The 19,537-nt window shown below is 38.7% G+C and overlaps 1 protein-coding gene across 3 annotated transcripts in view; it reads right to left on the reverse strand.

Annotated features, from left to right (window-relative positions):
- Window positions 1-19,537, reverse strand: part of Ttc33 (tetratricopeptide repeat domain 33) — a 46,993-nt gene that overhangs the window by 24,792 nt on the left and 2,664 nt on the right. For all 3 annotated transcript variants that reach the window (XM_021660105.2, XM_021660104.2, XM_021660103.2), the window contains exon 2: window positions 17,426-17,647. In XM_021660105.2, coding sequence (XP_021515780.1) covers window positions 17,426-17,646 — 221 coding nt within the window. In that variant the 5' untranslated portion in view covers window position 17,647. The remainder of the gene's footprint in view (window positions 1-17,425; window positions 17,648-19,537) is intronic.

The raw sequence follows: 19,537 nt of genomic DNA on the forward strand, positions 1-19,537 counted from the left end.
AAAGCCTGGGGTGGTTTGAATAAAAATGGCCCCCAAAGGCACATATATCTGAATGCTTAGTCACCAAAGTAGCACTATTTGAAAAGATTGTAAGGATTAGGAGGCATGTCCTTGTTGTAGTGAGTGTGGACTTGTTGGAAGAAGTATGTCAGTGGGAAGGAGGAGCTTTGAGGTTTCAAAAGGCCATGAAACACCCAGGCACATACACACTCATTCTTAATCTCTCTCAGTCTCTCTCTCTCAATCTCTCTGTTTCTCTCTCTCTCTCCTCTCACCTTTTCCCTCCCTCCCTGCCCCCCTCTGTACCCATGAATCAGAATGTAGCTCTCAGCTGCTGCTCCAGTACCTGCAAGAATAGCACCATACTCCTTACCACGATGATAATGAACTAAACCTCTGAGACCGTAAGCAAGCCCCCAATTAAATGCTTTCTCTTATTAGAGGTGCACTGGTCACAGAGTCTCTTTACAGCAATATAATGAGGACTGAGAAAATGCCCAAATCCTTAGCAGGACCTATAAGGGCCTACAAAGCCTGGCTCTTTTCTGTTTCTCACCTCCCCTCTGACTTGCCCCCTTTCACGGTGTGCTTTAATCACACTTTGGTCATACGCCTTGCTATTCCTCAGATACACTAGGCAAACATCTGTTGTAGGGCATTGTGTTGTTATACTCTCTGCCCAGACTATTCTTTCCCCAGATAACCACAGTATGAATGCTCTCTGCTTAAAAACACACCTAGAATTTTTCTTTGTGTCTATTATATCACAGGATGCCCTTGCCCGTATAGCCTAAATAATATTAATGACTAACTAGTTCAACAAACTCATTGGCGCATTCAAATCTTAGTTACCTTTACCTTTCTGCCAAGTACATTATTTCTCTGACATCTGATTAAATCAACTTTCAGATTTCTTTGTTTCTACCAAACCATGATGAATCCTGCTAAGAAAATCATCAGACCAGACTGATGTGGCCCACATTCACACAGAAAGTCAAATGTATATTGGACACACACTAAGCACTACAGGCTGGACATATAGCAATAAGGGAGACAAAATGTCTACTTCCACAAAGCCTACACTCTAATATGAAAAACAGGCATCAACTCTTTGGGTGGATGACACCTAAATGAACATCGGTACAAAGTCCCAATTTATTTCTAATATCAGAGATCAGACCTCTACTCTTGCCTGATGCATCTTAAACAAAAAGGGGGAACTGTACAGAGCTGCGGAATGCTATGCCTTAAAGATGGAGCTGGTTTCCGCCTTCCACCTTCCCGATGGTGAGTTCTCTCTGTCACAAACAATTCCACATTTGGCTAAGGCTGAGGATCTGGCTTGCTTCCATGTATGTGGACCTATCTGCACTGCCCACATGGCACGCTGGGGTTGGCTACCCAGAGGGTATTTAAGCTGTGGGCTGGCTTTCCCCAGGGTCCGAGGATTGTTCAAGGTTCCTGAATAAACTGCATTGAAAAAAAAAAAAAAAGAAAAACAGGCATCAAATATATAATTGAATAAATATGACTGCTGTAAAGAAAATGTAGAAAATTAGAAGACTAAAAGTAACAGGGGAAGCTGGGTGGTAGTGGCACAAGCCTTTAATCCCAACACTCGGGAGGCAGAGGCAGGCAGACCTCTGTGAGTCAGAGTCCAGGCTGATCCACAGAGTGAGTTCCATGACAGTCAAGGCAACACAAAGAAGCCCTATCTCCAAAAAAGTTTTTAAAAAAAGGTAAGAAGAAAAATTGACCCACACTGTCTTAGCAGCTACAAAAGACCTGAAATGGTATTTTTTGGGCCATCACTGAAAGATAAAAATCAGATTGCCATATGAAAATGTGGAGAAAAAAAATATTCTAAGTAAGTAGTAAATGCAAAAGCAGAGATGAAAAAGTTTTATACTGTTTAGGACAAAGAATGAAATCCAACCTGGCTAAAGCACAGTGTGAAGAGATGAAATGTAAAGAAACACACAGGGGCCCTGAAATTTCAAAACAGCATTTAAATTATATTTGGTCTTGCTGTTAATACTGGCATTAATACCTTCAAACAATTATTAGCATACTATAAAATCAGGATAATTATATTAAATCCACTAAGGATCGTTTTTCAGAATAAGAAACTGAAGTATCAAATGCTTAAATCTGAAGTTAAGACTAGCTTTGAATAATTTCTCATTAACACAGTATTTTCTAGAGCTGGAAAATAGTTTGTTTGGTAAACTACTGCCACAAAAGCATGAAGACATGAGTCAGACTCCCTGAAATACTGCTCTGCCTGGTCCTGTCAACTCCTGACTTTGCTACTCACTCCTGCAAATCTTTTCAAGCATTCTTCACTTCTTAACCCTAACCCATGTAAATATCTTGTTTTTCTATGAGCCAATAAACCCTCTTAAGTAATAAAGCACTCCAGCACTACATCTCAAGGTGATTTTAAACAATATGATCAACAGAAAACACAAACTATGGAAAACACGCCAAATACCACAAAGACACCACTTAACAGTAGTAACAGCAGTGACAATGGTAGACACAGCCTAGCTTGACCTCAGCCGAGAATACACTTATCTGGAGACTCCCTATTTCTGTCCCTCTGTGCTTATCCACTCCGCAGTTAAAACACATTTTAGTGAAAGGGAGAACAAAAGTAGTCAAGAGAGATGACTGATCAAAATACAAAGTATAAATATATGTATGTATTTATACATAGTATAAATATATGTATATACATATATATGTATATATTTATACATAGTATAAATATAGTATAAATGCACTTACTACATTTTATTAAGTAGGCAAATTTAATATGCAGATAAAAGTCACACAAAGGAGACAGGGAACTGGACCAAAGATGGCACTCAAACTGAAAGAGTTCTGAATGGTCCTACTAGAAGGAAAATATTCCTTAAAATAAATATTCCTTAAAATAAATCCTAAACAGCTCAGAGTTTCAGCAGATATCACTTACTGAAATAATACAGTCATAGGGGATTAAATCACACATCCACTTCAGTAGTTAAGTTGCTTAAATAAACAATTGGGTAAATATGCCTTTAGAAGTTTCTAATTAGGTATGGCCTGGGCCATCTATAGCAGATTAACTAAGTGTAGGAAGGAGCTGACAATGCGAGAAGGTGTACACAACAATGTATGAAGGTAATTTTCCCAACAAATTTAAACAATGGTACAACTTCTATCTAGTACAAGAAACTCGTAGGGTTTTAGTGTATTAACCACAATTATCCACCAGTGGTTCTCAACCTTTCCAATGCTATGGTCCTTTAATACACTTCCTCATGTTGTGGTGACCCCAACCATAAAATTATTTTGTAGCTACTTCATAACTATAACTTTGCTACTGTTACAAATCATAATTTAAGTATAATATGCAGAATACCTGATATGTGATCCCTGTGAATGAATGCGTCATTCAAACTCCCAAAGGGGTCATGACCAATAGGTTAAGAACCTATGTACTAGAGACTGAATTTTCTGAAATATGTATAAATTCAATTTTTATCTTCCAAGTTAGTCTTCTGATAGAGATAATTAAATTCATTTACAGCCTACATTTTCATTCATCTCACACACATAAATATCAGAAAATCTAAGTCAAGAGAAATTAACGTCAATATTACAGAATAATTTTGACCAAATAAAAGATAAAAAATCAACCACATGATCATAGCAAGTTGTCTTGTCTTATTTAAACTTTTTATTGATTCTTTGTGAATTTTAATCATGCACCCCAAGTCCCACTTATCCCTTCATAGCCACCATCTACCCTTGCAACTTCCCCCAAAAGAAAGTAAGATAAAATAGTTTTTTAAAATCTTGTCATGGAAGCTGCAGTGTGTCATGGTGTGTCCCACAGTACACCCTTTGTCCACGTATTTTTACTTGCAAATGCTCACTGCAATGAGTCATTGGTCTGCTTTGAGGCCTCTGGCTTCTGCTACGCTATCAACACTGGATCCTAATGGGAACTCCTCTCAGATATCCTGTTGCTGCCCTGTATCCTGCAGCTTTGGATCTGCAGGACAGGCCCTTTCACACGCTCCATCAGATCATAGATTGGGTAGATGTTGAGGTGGACCAACTCAAAGCCCTCAATCTGGGCCTGGGAGATAGCTGGGTTGGTGAACATGCCAGCTCTCCTGCACCCGCACCAGAAGAACAAGCCCTCAAGCACTGCCCTGCCTAGTTCACCTAATGCCACAGCCAGCAAGGGGAAGAGTCAACTCTCCCACTCTTCATGCTCTTGAGGCCGGGGTTGGCTCACCTTGGGAAAAGGGCAAAACATAAGTGGAATTCACTTCCTCCCCTGAATAAACCTGATCCCTTTTTCCTCATAAGAGCCGCCCTTATCAAATTCATTCCACAAACAGGCCAGCAAGATGGCTCAGCAAAGACACTTTTCCCAAGCCTGGTGACCTGAGTTTGATCTCCAAACCTACATGACGAGTAGAAAGAACCAAGTCCCACAAGCTGTCCTCTGACTTCCATGTGTGAATGATGGCATGTGCCCACCATGTACATCTACAATAAATAAATGAATGAATAAATAAATAAATAAATAAATAAATAAATAAATAAATAAATATGAATGTGTACAGGCTGGAGAGATGGCTCTGCAGATAAGAGCACTCACTGTCTACTCCTCCACAGGTCCTGACTTCAATTCCCAGCGACCACATGGTTGCTCACAACCATCTATACTGAATCCGATGCCCTCTTCTGGCATGCAGGAACATGTGCAGATAGAACACTCATACATAAAATAAATAAATAAAATCTTTTTTAAAAAAATTAATGTGTACAATATTATTCTGGTAAACGGTCATAGCACTCTGTTAATTACTCTTTGTAGAATAATGTAAAACTTTGAATTCGTTTCTGTGTCTGTTAGAAGTTCTATGTACGCCATGGATGGATAGTCGGATCTCCTAACAGGGATCAACATTTCTGGAGGAACAAAGTAGAAAGAAGTGTAGTCTAGAGCAAATATATTATATTATGACAGGAGATGATACAGAACGGCCATGACTAGAAAACTGCTGCCTCTGCCTAATTTAAAGTGTTAAATTTCACAATTAAAATTTTAACCTGGGTTAGGAATGGAGTGCACTGTCCTACCATCATTTCATCCTATTTGGAGAATAAATGTAAAGCACATTTCTGCTGTAAGAGAGAACCCATCTTAGCAATTACTGAGGACTTTCATGTCTATTAGATAAATATATAAATTCAAAGTAAAAGATTAGTAAATTACATCCAGAAACTTACAATACAAAATTTACATATAACAAGGTAAAGTGTATTTCAAGAGAACATTAGAAAGGTGATTTTGTGAAATGGATAACAGTGGGGAAAAAAGCATGAGCCAATCAAAAACCAAAAACAGTACCAATTTCTGGTTATGTATACCTATTTTATGTATCACTCTCACAAATTACATAGGGTATCAAACACTCTGTTGGTACTATTATATACTAAGTTTTCACAACTTGTCTACAAGGCAGTAACCGTGTATCACATGAAACATTAAGTGCTTGTGCTTCTTTAGGTAGACTGTAAGTAATCCCATGCCTCTCTAAAAAATGTTCCCAGTATAATTACTGACAACATGAAGAGCAGGGAATCTGCAAAGTTCTGTTCCTTCTTTGGAATTCACAACAATCCTTCCATTCACAATTTTCTTACAAATACTACAGCAATAAATTTTCTAAGACATAGTAGCAGCAAAGATATTTCCTTTACCATGTCTGCCCAATCTTTTGTCTAACTGCTCACCACACCTTTGCTCTACTCAGCTAGCCTTTGACCCTCAGCCCCAGCCATACAGCATTCCTTTGTTTGTACAGAGCTCCTACTGAGCACACACCCATCATAAGAATGGTCTTTTCTGCCTCTTCATCTTTCAATACATAAAAAGTTCTCCAGTAAATTAAAACACTGTATTCTTCCTTAGGACCCCTGAGTACCACTAGCCTGACCTCACAGTAACTCCTTCCTTTTTAAAGTATATTAAAGGCTTTTTAATGTATATTATGCTTTATGACTTTTTGAAAGAGGAGAGAAATAACACAATTATTTAACATACAAATAAACTTAGTACTCAAAGTCCTATAAATTTGGCATTAACTTGCTCTTCTTTTATAGAGCAAAGGCTGAGAGCTACAGGACCAGTCCCAAACTACATGATATTAATCATCTCAAAGTAGTATATAACATAGCTCTTATATATTCAGAGTGCCTCTACAACTACCTCAACAATGTCTCTCACTTAATTTTTCTCTAATACTTCTGTGTCTTTTCCCTAAACTTTGAAATCAGAGTGGGTTTGTTTCTTTGTTTTTGTTTTGTTTTGTTTTGTTTTGCTTGAGACAAGGTCTCACTCTGTAGCCCTGGCTGGTTCAATATGAAGACCAGGCTGGCCTTGAACTCAGAAATCAGTCTACCTCTTCCTCCTGACTATGACACCACTGAGCTGGCCTGAGTAGGTCTTTTGTTTTGGTATGTGTGCATGTTTTAATTCTTTTAAGCCCACAGAAAATTTCTGAGACACAAATATCACAGTTTCTATCTACTCCAATTTCCTACCTGCTCCATGATCATTTCAGGAATAGAAATCATATGAAATCCTAATATTAGAGGTTTCTGAGAAGGGATGGAAAAACACAGAAGAGGGAAGGGTGGGGAAGAGGGGGTAAAAAGAAGAGGGGACAGTAGGAGGGAATTCTAGGCACAGCAGAGAGGCCTCAGTTCTGAGGTATTTAATGTTTCAAACATCTCTGCAGCTTTTAAGCCCCTTGGAGGGTTTCTATCTGTAGAGCAAGGGATGACCTGGTGACAGCCCATCTAGTAAATAATTTAGACTTTGTGAGCAGTATAGTTTTTGTCACAACTACTTAGCTCTACCATTGTGTCATAAAATCAGCCATAAACACTACATAGGCAAATCACCTTGGCTCTGTCAGAATAAAACATTTTACTTTCAAAACAAGCAAGGGTTTGTTCACCAATCTTTGCCTGACCTAAATACTGATAAAAGTTTGTTGTGTTAGCCAAATGTCCTTTTTACTTCACATTCTATGCTCTGCCTGAATAAACTAGAAGCAGTTCTTACAACATAGCAGATGTCATTTATGGGAACTCAGGGAGTATTTTCAACTGTCAGTATATGAGTTTAAGGAATGAGTGGCAGGGGCCACCCAGGTCCAGGGATGTTAAAAGCCTGTGAGGAAAACAGCAATCCTGTACTACAAAAGATGGTCTGCCCAAAATGTCACTGACTCTACTGCTGAGAAGGAAGATGGCTTATCCCCTCACCATCCACAAGGTTGTCCATATACAAAGAACAAGATAAACTAAGAAAATCACAAATAAACAGCAGCCATAACTCTGTTTTTACTCTTTGCATTAGGCAGGTATGTATGCACGCATACACATACAGCCCTGCACACATGTACAAACACAGATTTTTATGGAACACATAAACAAAGCAAATAAGAAAAAGCATGTCTTCTCCCCACCCAGAACTTTTATTTTGAAAATACAATCAATGCTTCCAGCTGAGGCCTTTCTGGCCTAAATATATAAATATTTAAAGAGCAAATGAGCTAGCTTCCAAGAGTTAAAATGAAGCAAGCAATGAAGAACAATTCACTCCTGAAAGATCCCTGAACTCCACACACCCCTCCTCACTCTCATTCACTTGTTGGTTTATTTTATAGGTGCTCCTTCCTACAGCTAAACAGTTGCACCACTTAGTTTCTCCATTTGGGCATCATAGGAAACTTGGCAGCTAATAAGTCAATCAATGGTCTCTCCCAACTCCTGCAGCCTATCTGCTAATTCAACTTCAGTCTGGAACAGACTGAAAAGACACAGCCCTACTGCAGCTGTTGGATAGGAAACACTAAAAGATAAAAACTTGGTTTAAAGTCACTGTGGTTAATAAATGACCAAAGTCTGATTCAGCCAGTTTAAAGGCAGCCTTAACAACATGGAACTAACACAAGGAAGGAAGCAAAGTGAATAGCTCAGGGATTACACAGGGCAGGGTGAGATAATGCCCTACAATGAGGCAAGGAACAGCTGGTGACCAAGCCAAGCAAGTTAGATAGCATGCTCACTCACCAGATGCAAACATCACAGTGCTTAGTTACTTTGCTCTCAGCTGCATTTCTAATTTACTACAGGTCAATCTAATGAGCTATTTATTTAGTTAAGGGCATATTTAATAAATATTTATAGGTCACTTTCTCTGGGCGAGGTAGCATTCTAGAAACTTCCTGGCTAATTTTACTGAGATTTCAGGTAGACAAGATGGGGGCAAAAGGAAAGGAGGAGAATAAATACAAGGCCTATGGATGCTGCCAAAAGCTCTACAGATTAACTTAGATGACCACTATCTCGAGAAACTTCTGTGATACCTATGAAATGGGGCACACCTAGTAAGTAGTCCATGAATGGGGGAGTTGGGGAGGGGTGTTAATCTTCAGGATCTTTCTCATATGCCGCTCTTCCACAAGTCAAATCCTGTTGCACACAGCCTTAACAACCACCACTTCTCCAGAACTTCACCAAGTCAGTCTCATCTGGTCAATGTCAAAAGTAATGGCCTTTCTGTCAACATTATAAATGTCTCACTAGTCTATTACAACAGTAGCAGCCAGAAATGCATGGCTACAGAAACAGAGTGAGCTATAAGGCAAGCCTTGACTTACAAGTAAGTGGGGCAGAACAGCTCTGAAAAGGTGAGTAAGCCAGAAGAGATGACTCATGGTTTGGGGCTTAAATAACTGGGAAAATGGCAGTGACTTTCACCTACATGGAAAAGCAGCAGGTGTCTGAGTAAAACCTCACATGTTCTGCTTTTTTAAGCTTGATACATTTTTGCCTACTCAAGTAGGTGTTAAAGAGACTTAAAAAGCTGGGGTTCAGATAGGAGGACAACACTGACACACACATTTGATAACTGTTAGCATTCAGAAACTAAATAAAGAAAATGTAAAAGGAAAAGTAATTGGGTATCATGGCACATGCCTATAATCCCAGGACTCAAGATGTGAAAAACAGAAGAATCAGGCGTTCAAGGCCAGCCTCACTACATAGAGAATCTCCTTGCTTGTTTTCAAATTCATGGCCTCTTTTTTCATTAATTGTTGTTATATGCATATATGTGTATCTATATACATACAAATTTCTAAATAGAACATCAATCTGTATGACAGTTGTATACATGTACGACTATTTCAGAGGATTAATGGGAACAGAATCTGAATGGTCAGAAAGATAATATATCAGAAAAAGGAGTTTGTAGCAAAAGGGAGCCAAGAACTGTAAGAACATGTGGAGTCAAGTGTACCTGGTCTTCAGGCATGCCAGTATGTTAGAGAGGAGACAAGGGTGACGAACAGATAACATAAAGACAGTGGGAGATAATTAGAGAAAATATTCCTGAGAAGGTGAGAAGGGCTGAGGCCCACTGCATTAGCGGGGAAGTAGATCTTCCACGAGAACTTGGTATTCATTACAACAAAGTGAAGACAAATACTCTACATACATGATACTTTGGAAGGACATGAAGTAAGGAAATAAGCAACTACACTTACCGCATCCACTTTTTTCTACAGATGTGAGGCATAAGCACTGACTTAAAATACACTGATGCTTGGAATCAGAGGATATGGATCACACGGTCAAAACATTCTCATGTTCACTATCATTGTTATTCTTTCCTATGTAACACTATTGGTAAGGCTTCTAATTGCACTTGGCCTCACAATTATACACCCACGCCACAGTTACAAAGAATAGTTAGCCACTTAGCTATGCAAGTGTCACCATCTAGTGGTTGAAACTATATGAAAATTTTAAAATGTTAGCTATACTCTTTACTTTAAGAAGGCAAATCTTAGTTAGAAATAAGTCTATGAAAAATTACTTGGAGAAATTAACTTCTAAAAAGTTTAGCACTAGTATAAACCAGTAACATGAAATCCTAATACAGAATATCTAGCACACAATCACTTAGAGGCAACCTAACATGCTACAGTCTCTTTACATGGACTTGTTCTGTAATCTTTCAATCTTTAAGACGTGTCATCATTTATATATTAGGAAACCAGAAACTGGCAGAGAAGTTAATGTCCTGCCCAAAATTTATACAGAAAGAAATGATAATTAGGGTAAGATTTAAATGGAGGTAAAATGACTTGAAAACCCACACTCCTAACCATTACATCCAATAGCCCACTTTAAAAGCACCAAACTTCCTTGGGCCTGGACAGGGAAGTAAACCAGTCTTCTGTTACAAAGAATCATTAACAGTATAAGGAGAAAATTCAACTTGCAAAATAAATCTAAGAATTGTCTTGCTACCATCAGTGAGGCAGTAGAAGGCAGATGCTGAAAAATGAAGCCTTCTCTAGAAGAGAGATGACAGTAACCTATTTGAGTAAGACCATATAAATAAGTAACTTAGTATGTAAGTAACTTCAAAACAGTAAAAAATACAAAATTTGAAAACAACTGTTGTGGGGAGGGAGGGCTGCTCAGGGTGCTACTGCACAGCAGACTGTCTACCAGGAAGGAACTGTGAACAAGACAGGGGTAGGAACCTGAAAGGCAAGAAAACACATCAGAAGCGCTACTCACAGAATTACAAGAGTTACAGTGAAAAGAGGCTAGGAGACGGCTCTGTTGATAAGCTGCTTGTTGAATAAGTAAGAGGACCTCAGTTCAGTCTGGCTCCACACTCAGACAGACAAATATACATGCACAGCCACAAACATATGCACGTACATATATGCACACAGAGAACTCTGACCAAAAAAAAAAAAAAAAGAAAGGCAAGGCCAGAGTGGCTAAAGGCAAGGAAACAAAGTTGATTTGATAAGGAGAGACTGGATTGTGTGGTTGCTTTTAATTTAACTGCTGCTCCTCACATTACTGTAAAACAACTTCAATATTTTTTAGGCATTTTTAAACTATTACTTCTATCTTTGTTAGGCTTTAATAGCCAAATTACTTAATTCCCCTGATTCCCATGTTTCTGCTTAATTTCCAAAGCTATGAATACGTTATTCTCAAATAAATGATAAATGGAAAAACAAAAGCAAAACCTCATGTTTCTAAAGATTCATCTATTCAAAACCAAGCTGGAAGTTTTTAGTGACATTATTGAGTCATGTCACCTGGTTTTGGTGACATGATTCAATGTTTTGAAACATGAGCTATTTTATTTATCTCTAAAGTTGATAGCTTTTCTTGACCACAGAAAATCTTAAGGAAATGTCCTGACAGTAACCAATGGCTTTTCTCTCTACACACCTAGTGTACTCTTGAGAAAATGCCAACATAAAAACATTAATGAACTTTAACGAGAGTTTACTGGAATTTCTAAAGATGTTTTACAAGTAGTTTCTGAAGTGTGAAAAACTTAAAAGTGGTTTTTCTTCTAAGACACATGTCCAGTCGGCAAAGTTCTGCAAGAAAAAAATGCTTTATGAATACCAACAACAATTCCCAACCTACTATTACACTATTAGATCTTAACTGATGTTAGCCAGGCACAATGGCTCATACCTATATTCCCAGCATTCAGCAGACTGAACAGGAGAATTGACCTGAGTTTGAGATCATCCTGGACAGTATGTAACCCTATCTAAAAAAAAAAAAAAAAAAAAAAACACTGGGCAGAGTGGCACACACTTTTAATACTAACACTTGGCAATCAGAGGCAGGCAAATCTCAAAGTCTGAGGCCAGGCTGGTTTACACAGCATGTTCTAATCCACCTAAAGATTTTATATATGTATGTGTACGTATGTACCTGTGCATGTGTGCATGTGTGCATCTGTGCATGTGTGTGTGTGACTAGGCCAGCCAAATATATATATATATATATCTAGGCCAGCTGAAGATTTTATATATATATATATATGTATATATATGTGACCTGTCTCAAAAAAATAAAAAGTCAACCAATGTTGATGGCTATTTATTTTCTACCTCTTTGTTCCTATAATTTGAGATACTAACATAGTTTAAGCACGATTTATGTCTTCTAACAAAATATAGAAAATTATTCTCCAAGAAATCAAAAATAAAGGCAGACCTAGAAATGAATCACGCCTGTTGAGTAAGTTTCCTCCAAGATTCAAATATAATAAATGATTCATTTATTATAAAAATAACTGGCAAAGAAAATCTTATAACCATTTGCCAGTTCAAAGAAAAAGGAAGAAGGAAGTAAATCAAAGCATTCTTCTAGTGCACTTTTCCCCAACAAGTCTCCAGGATCATTTCAGAAAAGGAAGTGACTGCAAAGTTGATGAGATATGTGGACGATCACAAGGAAATAGTATCTCCTGGACACAGCACAGAAGCTGCACATACAAACTCACGGCAGTTATGATAGCATGCCTAACACCTGCACAGGCTCAAGCCAGACAAATGCCAACACGGAGAGGAGAGGTGGCCATGCAGTATCACGCCCGGCTGAGGAGCTGTTGGTAACTCTAATCTGTTAGGAGGAGAGTCAGGTTTTTTTAAGGGTGTAGACTGACCCTGGTAGACTGACCAGTTTTCACACCACATTGATGGCATAGTCAGCAGCACACAGGCTTAACTTTATTACATCTTTAGATGAGATGAATGGCATTCTGTCTACAGATGCTACTCCTGCGGCAGGGGTATAGTTCAGGAGTATGGCACAAGCTTCGCATGCAAAAAGCCCTGGCTTGGATCCCTAGCACCAAAAAACAAAAACAAAACAAACAAACAAAAAACATAAAAGTAAAAACCAGTATTATTCCTCTTGTCACATATACATCTTATAAAAATCAAATGTTTTCAAACTAATAACACTAATTTCCCTAAGGTATTTTTTTCATTATTGACAAATGTCTAAGATTTATCCATAGGACAAAAAAGAAAAAAAATATTTAAATTTATGTATATGTAGTGGGTGTTTATTTTTGTATGTTCATGTAATGGAGTGTTCATGTGGGGGTGTATACTTGTATGTGCATATGCATATGAAGGCCACAGGTTCAACCATAGATATTGTTCCTCCAGCACCATTCAGGTACATCTTCGGAGACAAGGTTCCACACTGGGACTTCATTGTTTCTGCCACCTGGCCAGCAAGCTCCAAGAAGCCTTGTAGCTCTACCCTCTCAACACTATGATTACAAACACAAGCCAGGACTCACGCCTGTTGAGTAAGTTTCCTCCAAGATTCAAAAATTCCATCCTCCAGAGGATGTGCTGTAAGAGGAAGGTAAACCTCTCAAAAACAGCTTCAGGAAGTCCCTGAAACTAACCAGGTCCACTAGGCTCCTTCCTGCCAGAGTAAACAATAAAAGCTGAGAGTCCCTCTCAGACAAGCCAGCCAGCAAAAAAGTCACAGACAAGACAAGCTGCCTGGAAGAAGCAGAAATTAGCCAAGCTGTCTAGAAGTTTATACCAACAGAAATACCTAGAAAAGACACTCTCCAACCCATTGAGCTGCCTGTAAGCTGTATAGTTGTGTTCCTGGTTCCCAGCTTTTGTGAGTTGCCAACCATGCTAAGGGTGGGCTTTGGTAATCCAGCTGTCTTTGAGTCGTCCTTTGTTCCTGTAAGTAATGCCAATAAAAGTCATGGTTCACCAAGTTGGCCTTTGGTGGTATCCGTGCTTTGGTCTATCTTGGGTTTACTATCTGGAGTGAACAGGCGTGTATGCGTGTGCGTGTGCAGGTGTCTGCTGCATCTCCCCAGGAAAAGTTTTGTCACACGACAATGGATGTTCATATAGGTGCTGGGTAATCAAGCTCGGGTTTTCAACTTTGTGTGGCAAGCATTTTACTAACTGAGGTATCACCTCGGCCTCAAAATCAAATGACTTTTATTAAGATGTAGCTCTAATCAGTTACCAAAGCAAAAAGATACATGCACAATGTCATTCTGACAGCTGCTCTAACAGAAGATCACCCAATGTTATTTATCTTCCTATATGTATGTCCAGTACACACATATAGGATGATGTGTCCAGCACAAACTTTACCTATACTTTATCAAAAATGACTACTCTCTCCATCAAATCTTTCCACCTAATTAATCTTTTATAAAAAAAAAAAATACGAGACAGAGGAATAAGTTAAATATAGGCACAATCAAATAGAAAAGTTGGCATATGCTTTCTAAAAAGCTTGAATGGTTAGAAAGGGATCCTTGGGGCTAGAGAGACAGCCCAGCAGTTAAAAACACAGATTGCTCTCTGTGGTAGTTTGAATAGGAATGTCACACACATTTGAATGCTAGGTCCATAGGGAGTGGCACTATTAGGAGGTGTGGCCTTGTTGAAGTAGGTGTGGCCTTGTTGAAGTAGGTGTAGCTTTGTTGGAGGAAGTATATCATGGGCTTTGAGGTCTCATATGTTCAAGCCAGGCTCAGTGTCATAATACTCTTCCTGCTGCCTGTTGATCATGATGTAGAACTCTCAGCTACTTCTCCATTCTGTCTGACACTGCCATGCACCCACCAAGGCAATCATGAACTAAACCTCTGAAACTAGAAGCCAGCCCCGATTAAATGTTTTCCTTTGTAAGAGTTGCCATGGTCATGTTATCTCTTCACAGAAATGGAAACCCTAACTAAGACAGTCTTCCAGAGGACCAGCGTCCTCTTCTCCACACCCACATGGAGGCTCACAACTGCAATCAAGGATTCTGATGCTCTCTTGTGGACTCTGGGGACACAAGGCATACAAGTAGTACACAAACATACATGCAGGCAAAACACCCATACACATAAAATAAAATAATCATTTTTTTTTTCTTTTAATGAATGGAAACCTTGGGGCTGGAGAGGTGCCTCAGAGGTTAAGAGGACCTCTCTTGTATAGGAGCTAGGTTTGGTTCAGGACCCACACATTGGTCCACAACCATGCATAACTCCAGTTTTAAGGGCTCCAACATGCTCTTCTAACCTCCAAGGGTACTGTGCACAAGTGTGGTACACATACAAACATGTAGGCAAAACACTCATACACATAAAAATAAATAAGTGTAAGTAAAAAATAATAATAATAATTTTAATTAACAGAGGAGCCAAAAAGATTGCTCCACAGTTAAGAGCACTTGCTACTCTTTCTGAAGACCCAGATTCCGTACCCAGGACCCACCTACAACTCAAGTTTCAGGGGATCCAATGCCTTCTTCTATTTCTATGAGCACTAAGCGTGCACGAGGTGATGTATGCAGGCAAAACTCATACACATAAAAAAAAATAAATCTTTAAAAGGGAGAGGGGAACCAAACATTTTAAGACATTAATAAAGAAGCAAAATAATCAACTACAATGTGTGAACTCTGTTTAGGCCTTAGTTTTCAATATATATTATATGTACAATATATGTATATTTATCAATATATATGGTTTTAAGTATATATATCTCAAAAGAAATTAAGGTTGGAAAAAATCTAAGTATGAACAAAGATTACAGAATTGTTAATGTTCACATATTTGATAATGGTACGTCAGGCAGGGGAATAGTCTTATTTGGAGAAGCATGCTAAATTAAGGATGGGTGTTGTCTGCAACTTCTTTAAAAGATCAGCCAAAAAAACTAAATATATAATTATTTGTAGGGTGTGTGTGTGTGTGTGTGTGTGTGCGCATGTGTGTGTGCACGGGCTTGCATGCACAGGAAGAAAGAATGCAAATACCAAACATTTTTTTAGTATGGGAGGCTCATGAGGTCACTTCGGTGGGGATCTATAAGTAATTAATAGACGAGGGAAGGACATTTTCTTCAGTACTATACCCATGTGCCTATAAATAACCATTCATCCCATACACCTAGAGTCAACCCTAAAGAAATTCACTGGATCATCAAACAAATCAACAAACAATGGCAGCAAGGTGTAATGACCATCTGTGAAAAGGAAGGGGAACTGCACGGGGGGAGATAAGAGAGGCTAGCAGGAGAAGAGTATGACCACAATACATTATATATATAATGTAGGACACTGAAGCCCATTATTATGTATAGTTAACACATGATAAAATAAGACTAAGTTTTTCAAGGGCCTGTCTCTTATGTAGTATTATTAATAAGGGTCATTTCTATTTTTCTCTAATCTTGTTTTCTAATATATTCTATGAAACAATTTGTCTTTTCTCCATTACTTATGAAGGAATTTTCATTCCTACTGAAAGATCTAAGCAAAGGAAAGAGAAAGAAGAAATCAAGGGAAAAAAAGAAGAAACAGGTACATATATAGAAGTTTAGCTAGGAGGCTGCCTTGCCAGACCTCAGAGGGAGAGGGTGCACTTAGTCCTGCTGCAACTTGAGATGCCAGGGTGGGTGGTACCCCTCAGGGGCCTCCTCTTCTCTGAGAAGAAAGGGTGATGGGGAGAGGGGGCATGAGGGTAGAACTGGGAGGAGGAGAGGGAGGGGCTGGGATCAGGCTGTAAAGTGACTAAATAAATAAGTAAGTGGGAAAAAAGGAAGTTTAGCTAGGTAAGGGCTATGAATAAAAGATGTACTATCAAGTTCCTGTGAACCCACCATACTTACAAAGGCACATAAGAAGTCAACGGCAAGTAGTAAGGCAGCATACATTCAAAGACTGACACTAAGGGTGGGAAAAAAGGCAGGATGGAAGGGGGAGCTTAAGCCCCCCCCCCCTTAGGCTACACAGCAAAACTGTCTCAAAAAAAAAAAAGAAAAGAAAAAGTGAAAGGATAATTAAACAACAATTTTTCGTACTGGGCAACACACTCTTGCTTCACTTACACTCCTCTAGACAAAACAAAGGCGGCAAAGCAGTATACAAGATTTAACATGACTATCACAAATTCGTTTTCCTTGAAAATGGCACTTTTGCAGGTGACTCTGAAACACCTCTTTTTTAAAAAATGAAATGAGGTATTTAAAATGTGAAGCTATAAAATATATAACTGTGCTGGCTAGTCTTGTGTCAACTGGCCACAAGCAAGAACAGTTTGGGAAGAGGTACCCTCAACTAAGAAAATGCACACACCAGACTGGCCTGTGGCATTTTTTCTTGACTGACGTTTGATGTGGGAGGTCCCAAATCACTATGGATGGGGTCACCCCTAGACTGGTGGTCACGGGTGATATAGGGCCAACCATGAACAAGGCAGTAAGCACTCCTCTATGGTGTCTGTGTCAGCTCCTGCCGCCAGCTTGCTGCCTGAATTCCTGTCCTGACTTTCCTCAATGATGGACTGCTACCTGGAAGAGTAAAGAGAAATAAACCCTGGCCTTCCCAGGTTGCTTTTGGTCATAGTATTTCATCACAGCAACAGAAACCCTATCTGCAACAACAGAGACTATGAACCAGAAAGAGTGAACAGTCCATTAAAAAAAAAAAAAAAATTCCTAAACCATACTTTTTGTTCTCAGCCAGAGTAGCTCCTTCATCCTTCAGCTGTTTGCTCTTCTGTTTACAGCCTTCCTGGAGGGATTCCTTCCTCCGTTTGCTGGCATGAAGCCAGTTCCCATCCTCACTCTCAGCTGCATCCTTTTCATCAGCAGCTTCGGCTTCAAACTGCAGGGATGTGGCCTTGGATACCTTCTCACCAATTTTCCTCTTCCACCCAAAGGAAGCCATTCTGCAGAATTCCAGAAACATAAAATATTAGGAGCATGTTCTACTGAACAGGTGGATACAGACTAATTACAAGCATCACAGCACCTGTTTGTGAACTGAGCGGACAATCATCAAGGTAATAAAACTTCAAAGGTGATATACCTGGACACTACTGTTAATCTCACTTCCTAACGGGAGTGATGTGGTCTTGCAGACTAACCCTGATTCCCAACAGGCCTCTACCGATTTATACAAAACACATGATACAGTGACTCATGCTCATAACACATCAGATGTGGGAAACAGAAACTGAAGAAAAAAAATAGACTGTTTCTTCAAGAAATGAAAAATGGGAAAAGAAATGGGGAGAAAGAAAGGTGGCAACCCTTAGGCTAAGAGACTCAAGAGACAAAACTGAGCATAGTGTGTATTTATCTTCTTTCACTTCCGACTTAAAAAACTAACACTGAAAGGACATTATGAAAGAACAAATCATATCGCTGACCAGACATCAGACAATATAAGCCACTGCTATATTTTAGTTGTCTTAATAATATGATTAATTTCAAAAAAAAAAAAGAAAAACCCTTTAAGAAATACACAGCAAAGCATTTATGAAATTAGATGATACCCAGGGATTATTTTGAAGTCATCAGTGCTGAGAAATGCCATGCAGTGGTAAAATAAGATCACTTTGGATTGGTAATTGATGAAGAGATAAACATAAAAGATTCATTGCTCCTCTCTCCCTTTTCATATGTATTAAAATTTTTCCTTAATAGAAATTTTTTATGCTTTGAATCATTTTTGTTTTGATTCTGAAACAGGACTCGATATATATTACAGCTGTCCTAGAACTCAAAGTTATAACTCAGGCTGGACCCAAACTCATGATCCTCTTACCTCAGCCTCCCATGTGCTAAAATTACAAGTATGTGCCATTTTATGGATAAGCCAAAAAAAAAAAAAGAACAGAAAAAAAGAAACAGAAAAACAATTATTAAATGGCTTTGTAAATCCCATGATATTCTAACATTAAGGAAAAGAAAGGGTAGCTGAGAGAATAGGGTGAAAAGTGGAAGTCTTCATTAGTAATTATCCATAGGATTAACTAAGAAATCCAGTAAATCACTACTCAGCTGGCTTTAAGATACAGGGGAAATGTATAAATATCCTATATGCTATGTGCATTCAAGAGTACCTAAGATTTTACCCATTCTTAGTCGAAGCTGTGACCCTAAAGAGATAGGAAGAAAGCAATGAACTCAGAGGTCTTTTTTAAATAATCAAACAATACGTATCACGAGGAGAGAGGGAAGACAACAGAAAGTTTCCAGCAATGTCAAGGTATTAGTCACTGATGCATATGACTTAAGTAAAATGTAAGTAACAACAAGAAGAGGACAATAACAACAACAACAAAAAAAATGAGGCTGGATATAAGTCATTCCCACATAAAACCCCAAATTACTATCAGAACTAAGAAAATGATAGTCACAGGCCTGTTACTGAACAAGAGAAAATCTAACAGATCAGATCAATCAACAAAGTACACAGGTCGATGCAGGTCAGGTATGTGCTTATCAGAGAGTTTTGGGAAATCCTGGGTAAGTAATGAACCATAAACTGCACTAGGGAATTAAGATGATGAAAGCTTCCTCCTCGGCCTCATCATAACATGAGAAAATGTATTTCCTCTGTCTGAAAATTCACTTTATATAAATCCCAGGGGAAGACCAGGAAATGGCTAAAAAATGAAAGTGTAGTGTGGTCACTATAAATGACAAATCCACAGGCACAGAGTGAAGACAGCCTGGGAAAATGGATGCTTAGAATACCTTCAGAAGATTCTAGAATATGGCAGCTAGAGAGATGGCTCGGAGGTTAAGAGCACTGGCTGTTCTACCAAAGG

This window comes from Meriones unguiculatus, chromosome 3 (genome assembly GCF_030254825.1).
Source record: "Meriones unguiculatus strain TT.TT164.6M chromosome 3, Bangor_MerUng_6.1, whole genome shotgun sequence".
Taxonomy (NCBI): Eukaryota; Metazoa; Chordata; class Mammalia; order Rodentia; family Muridae; genus Meriones; species Meriones unguiculatus.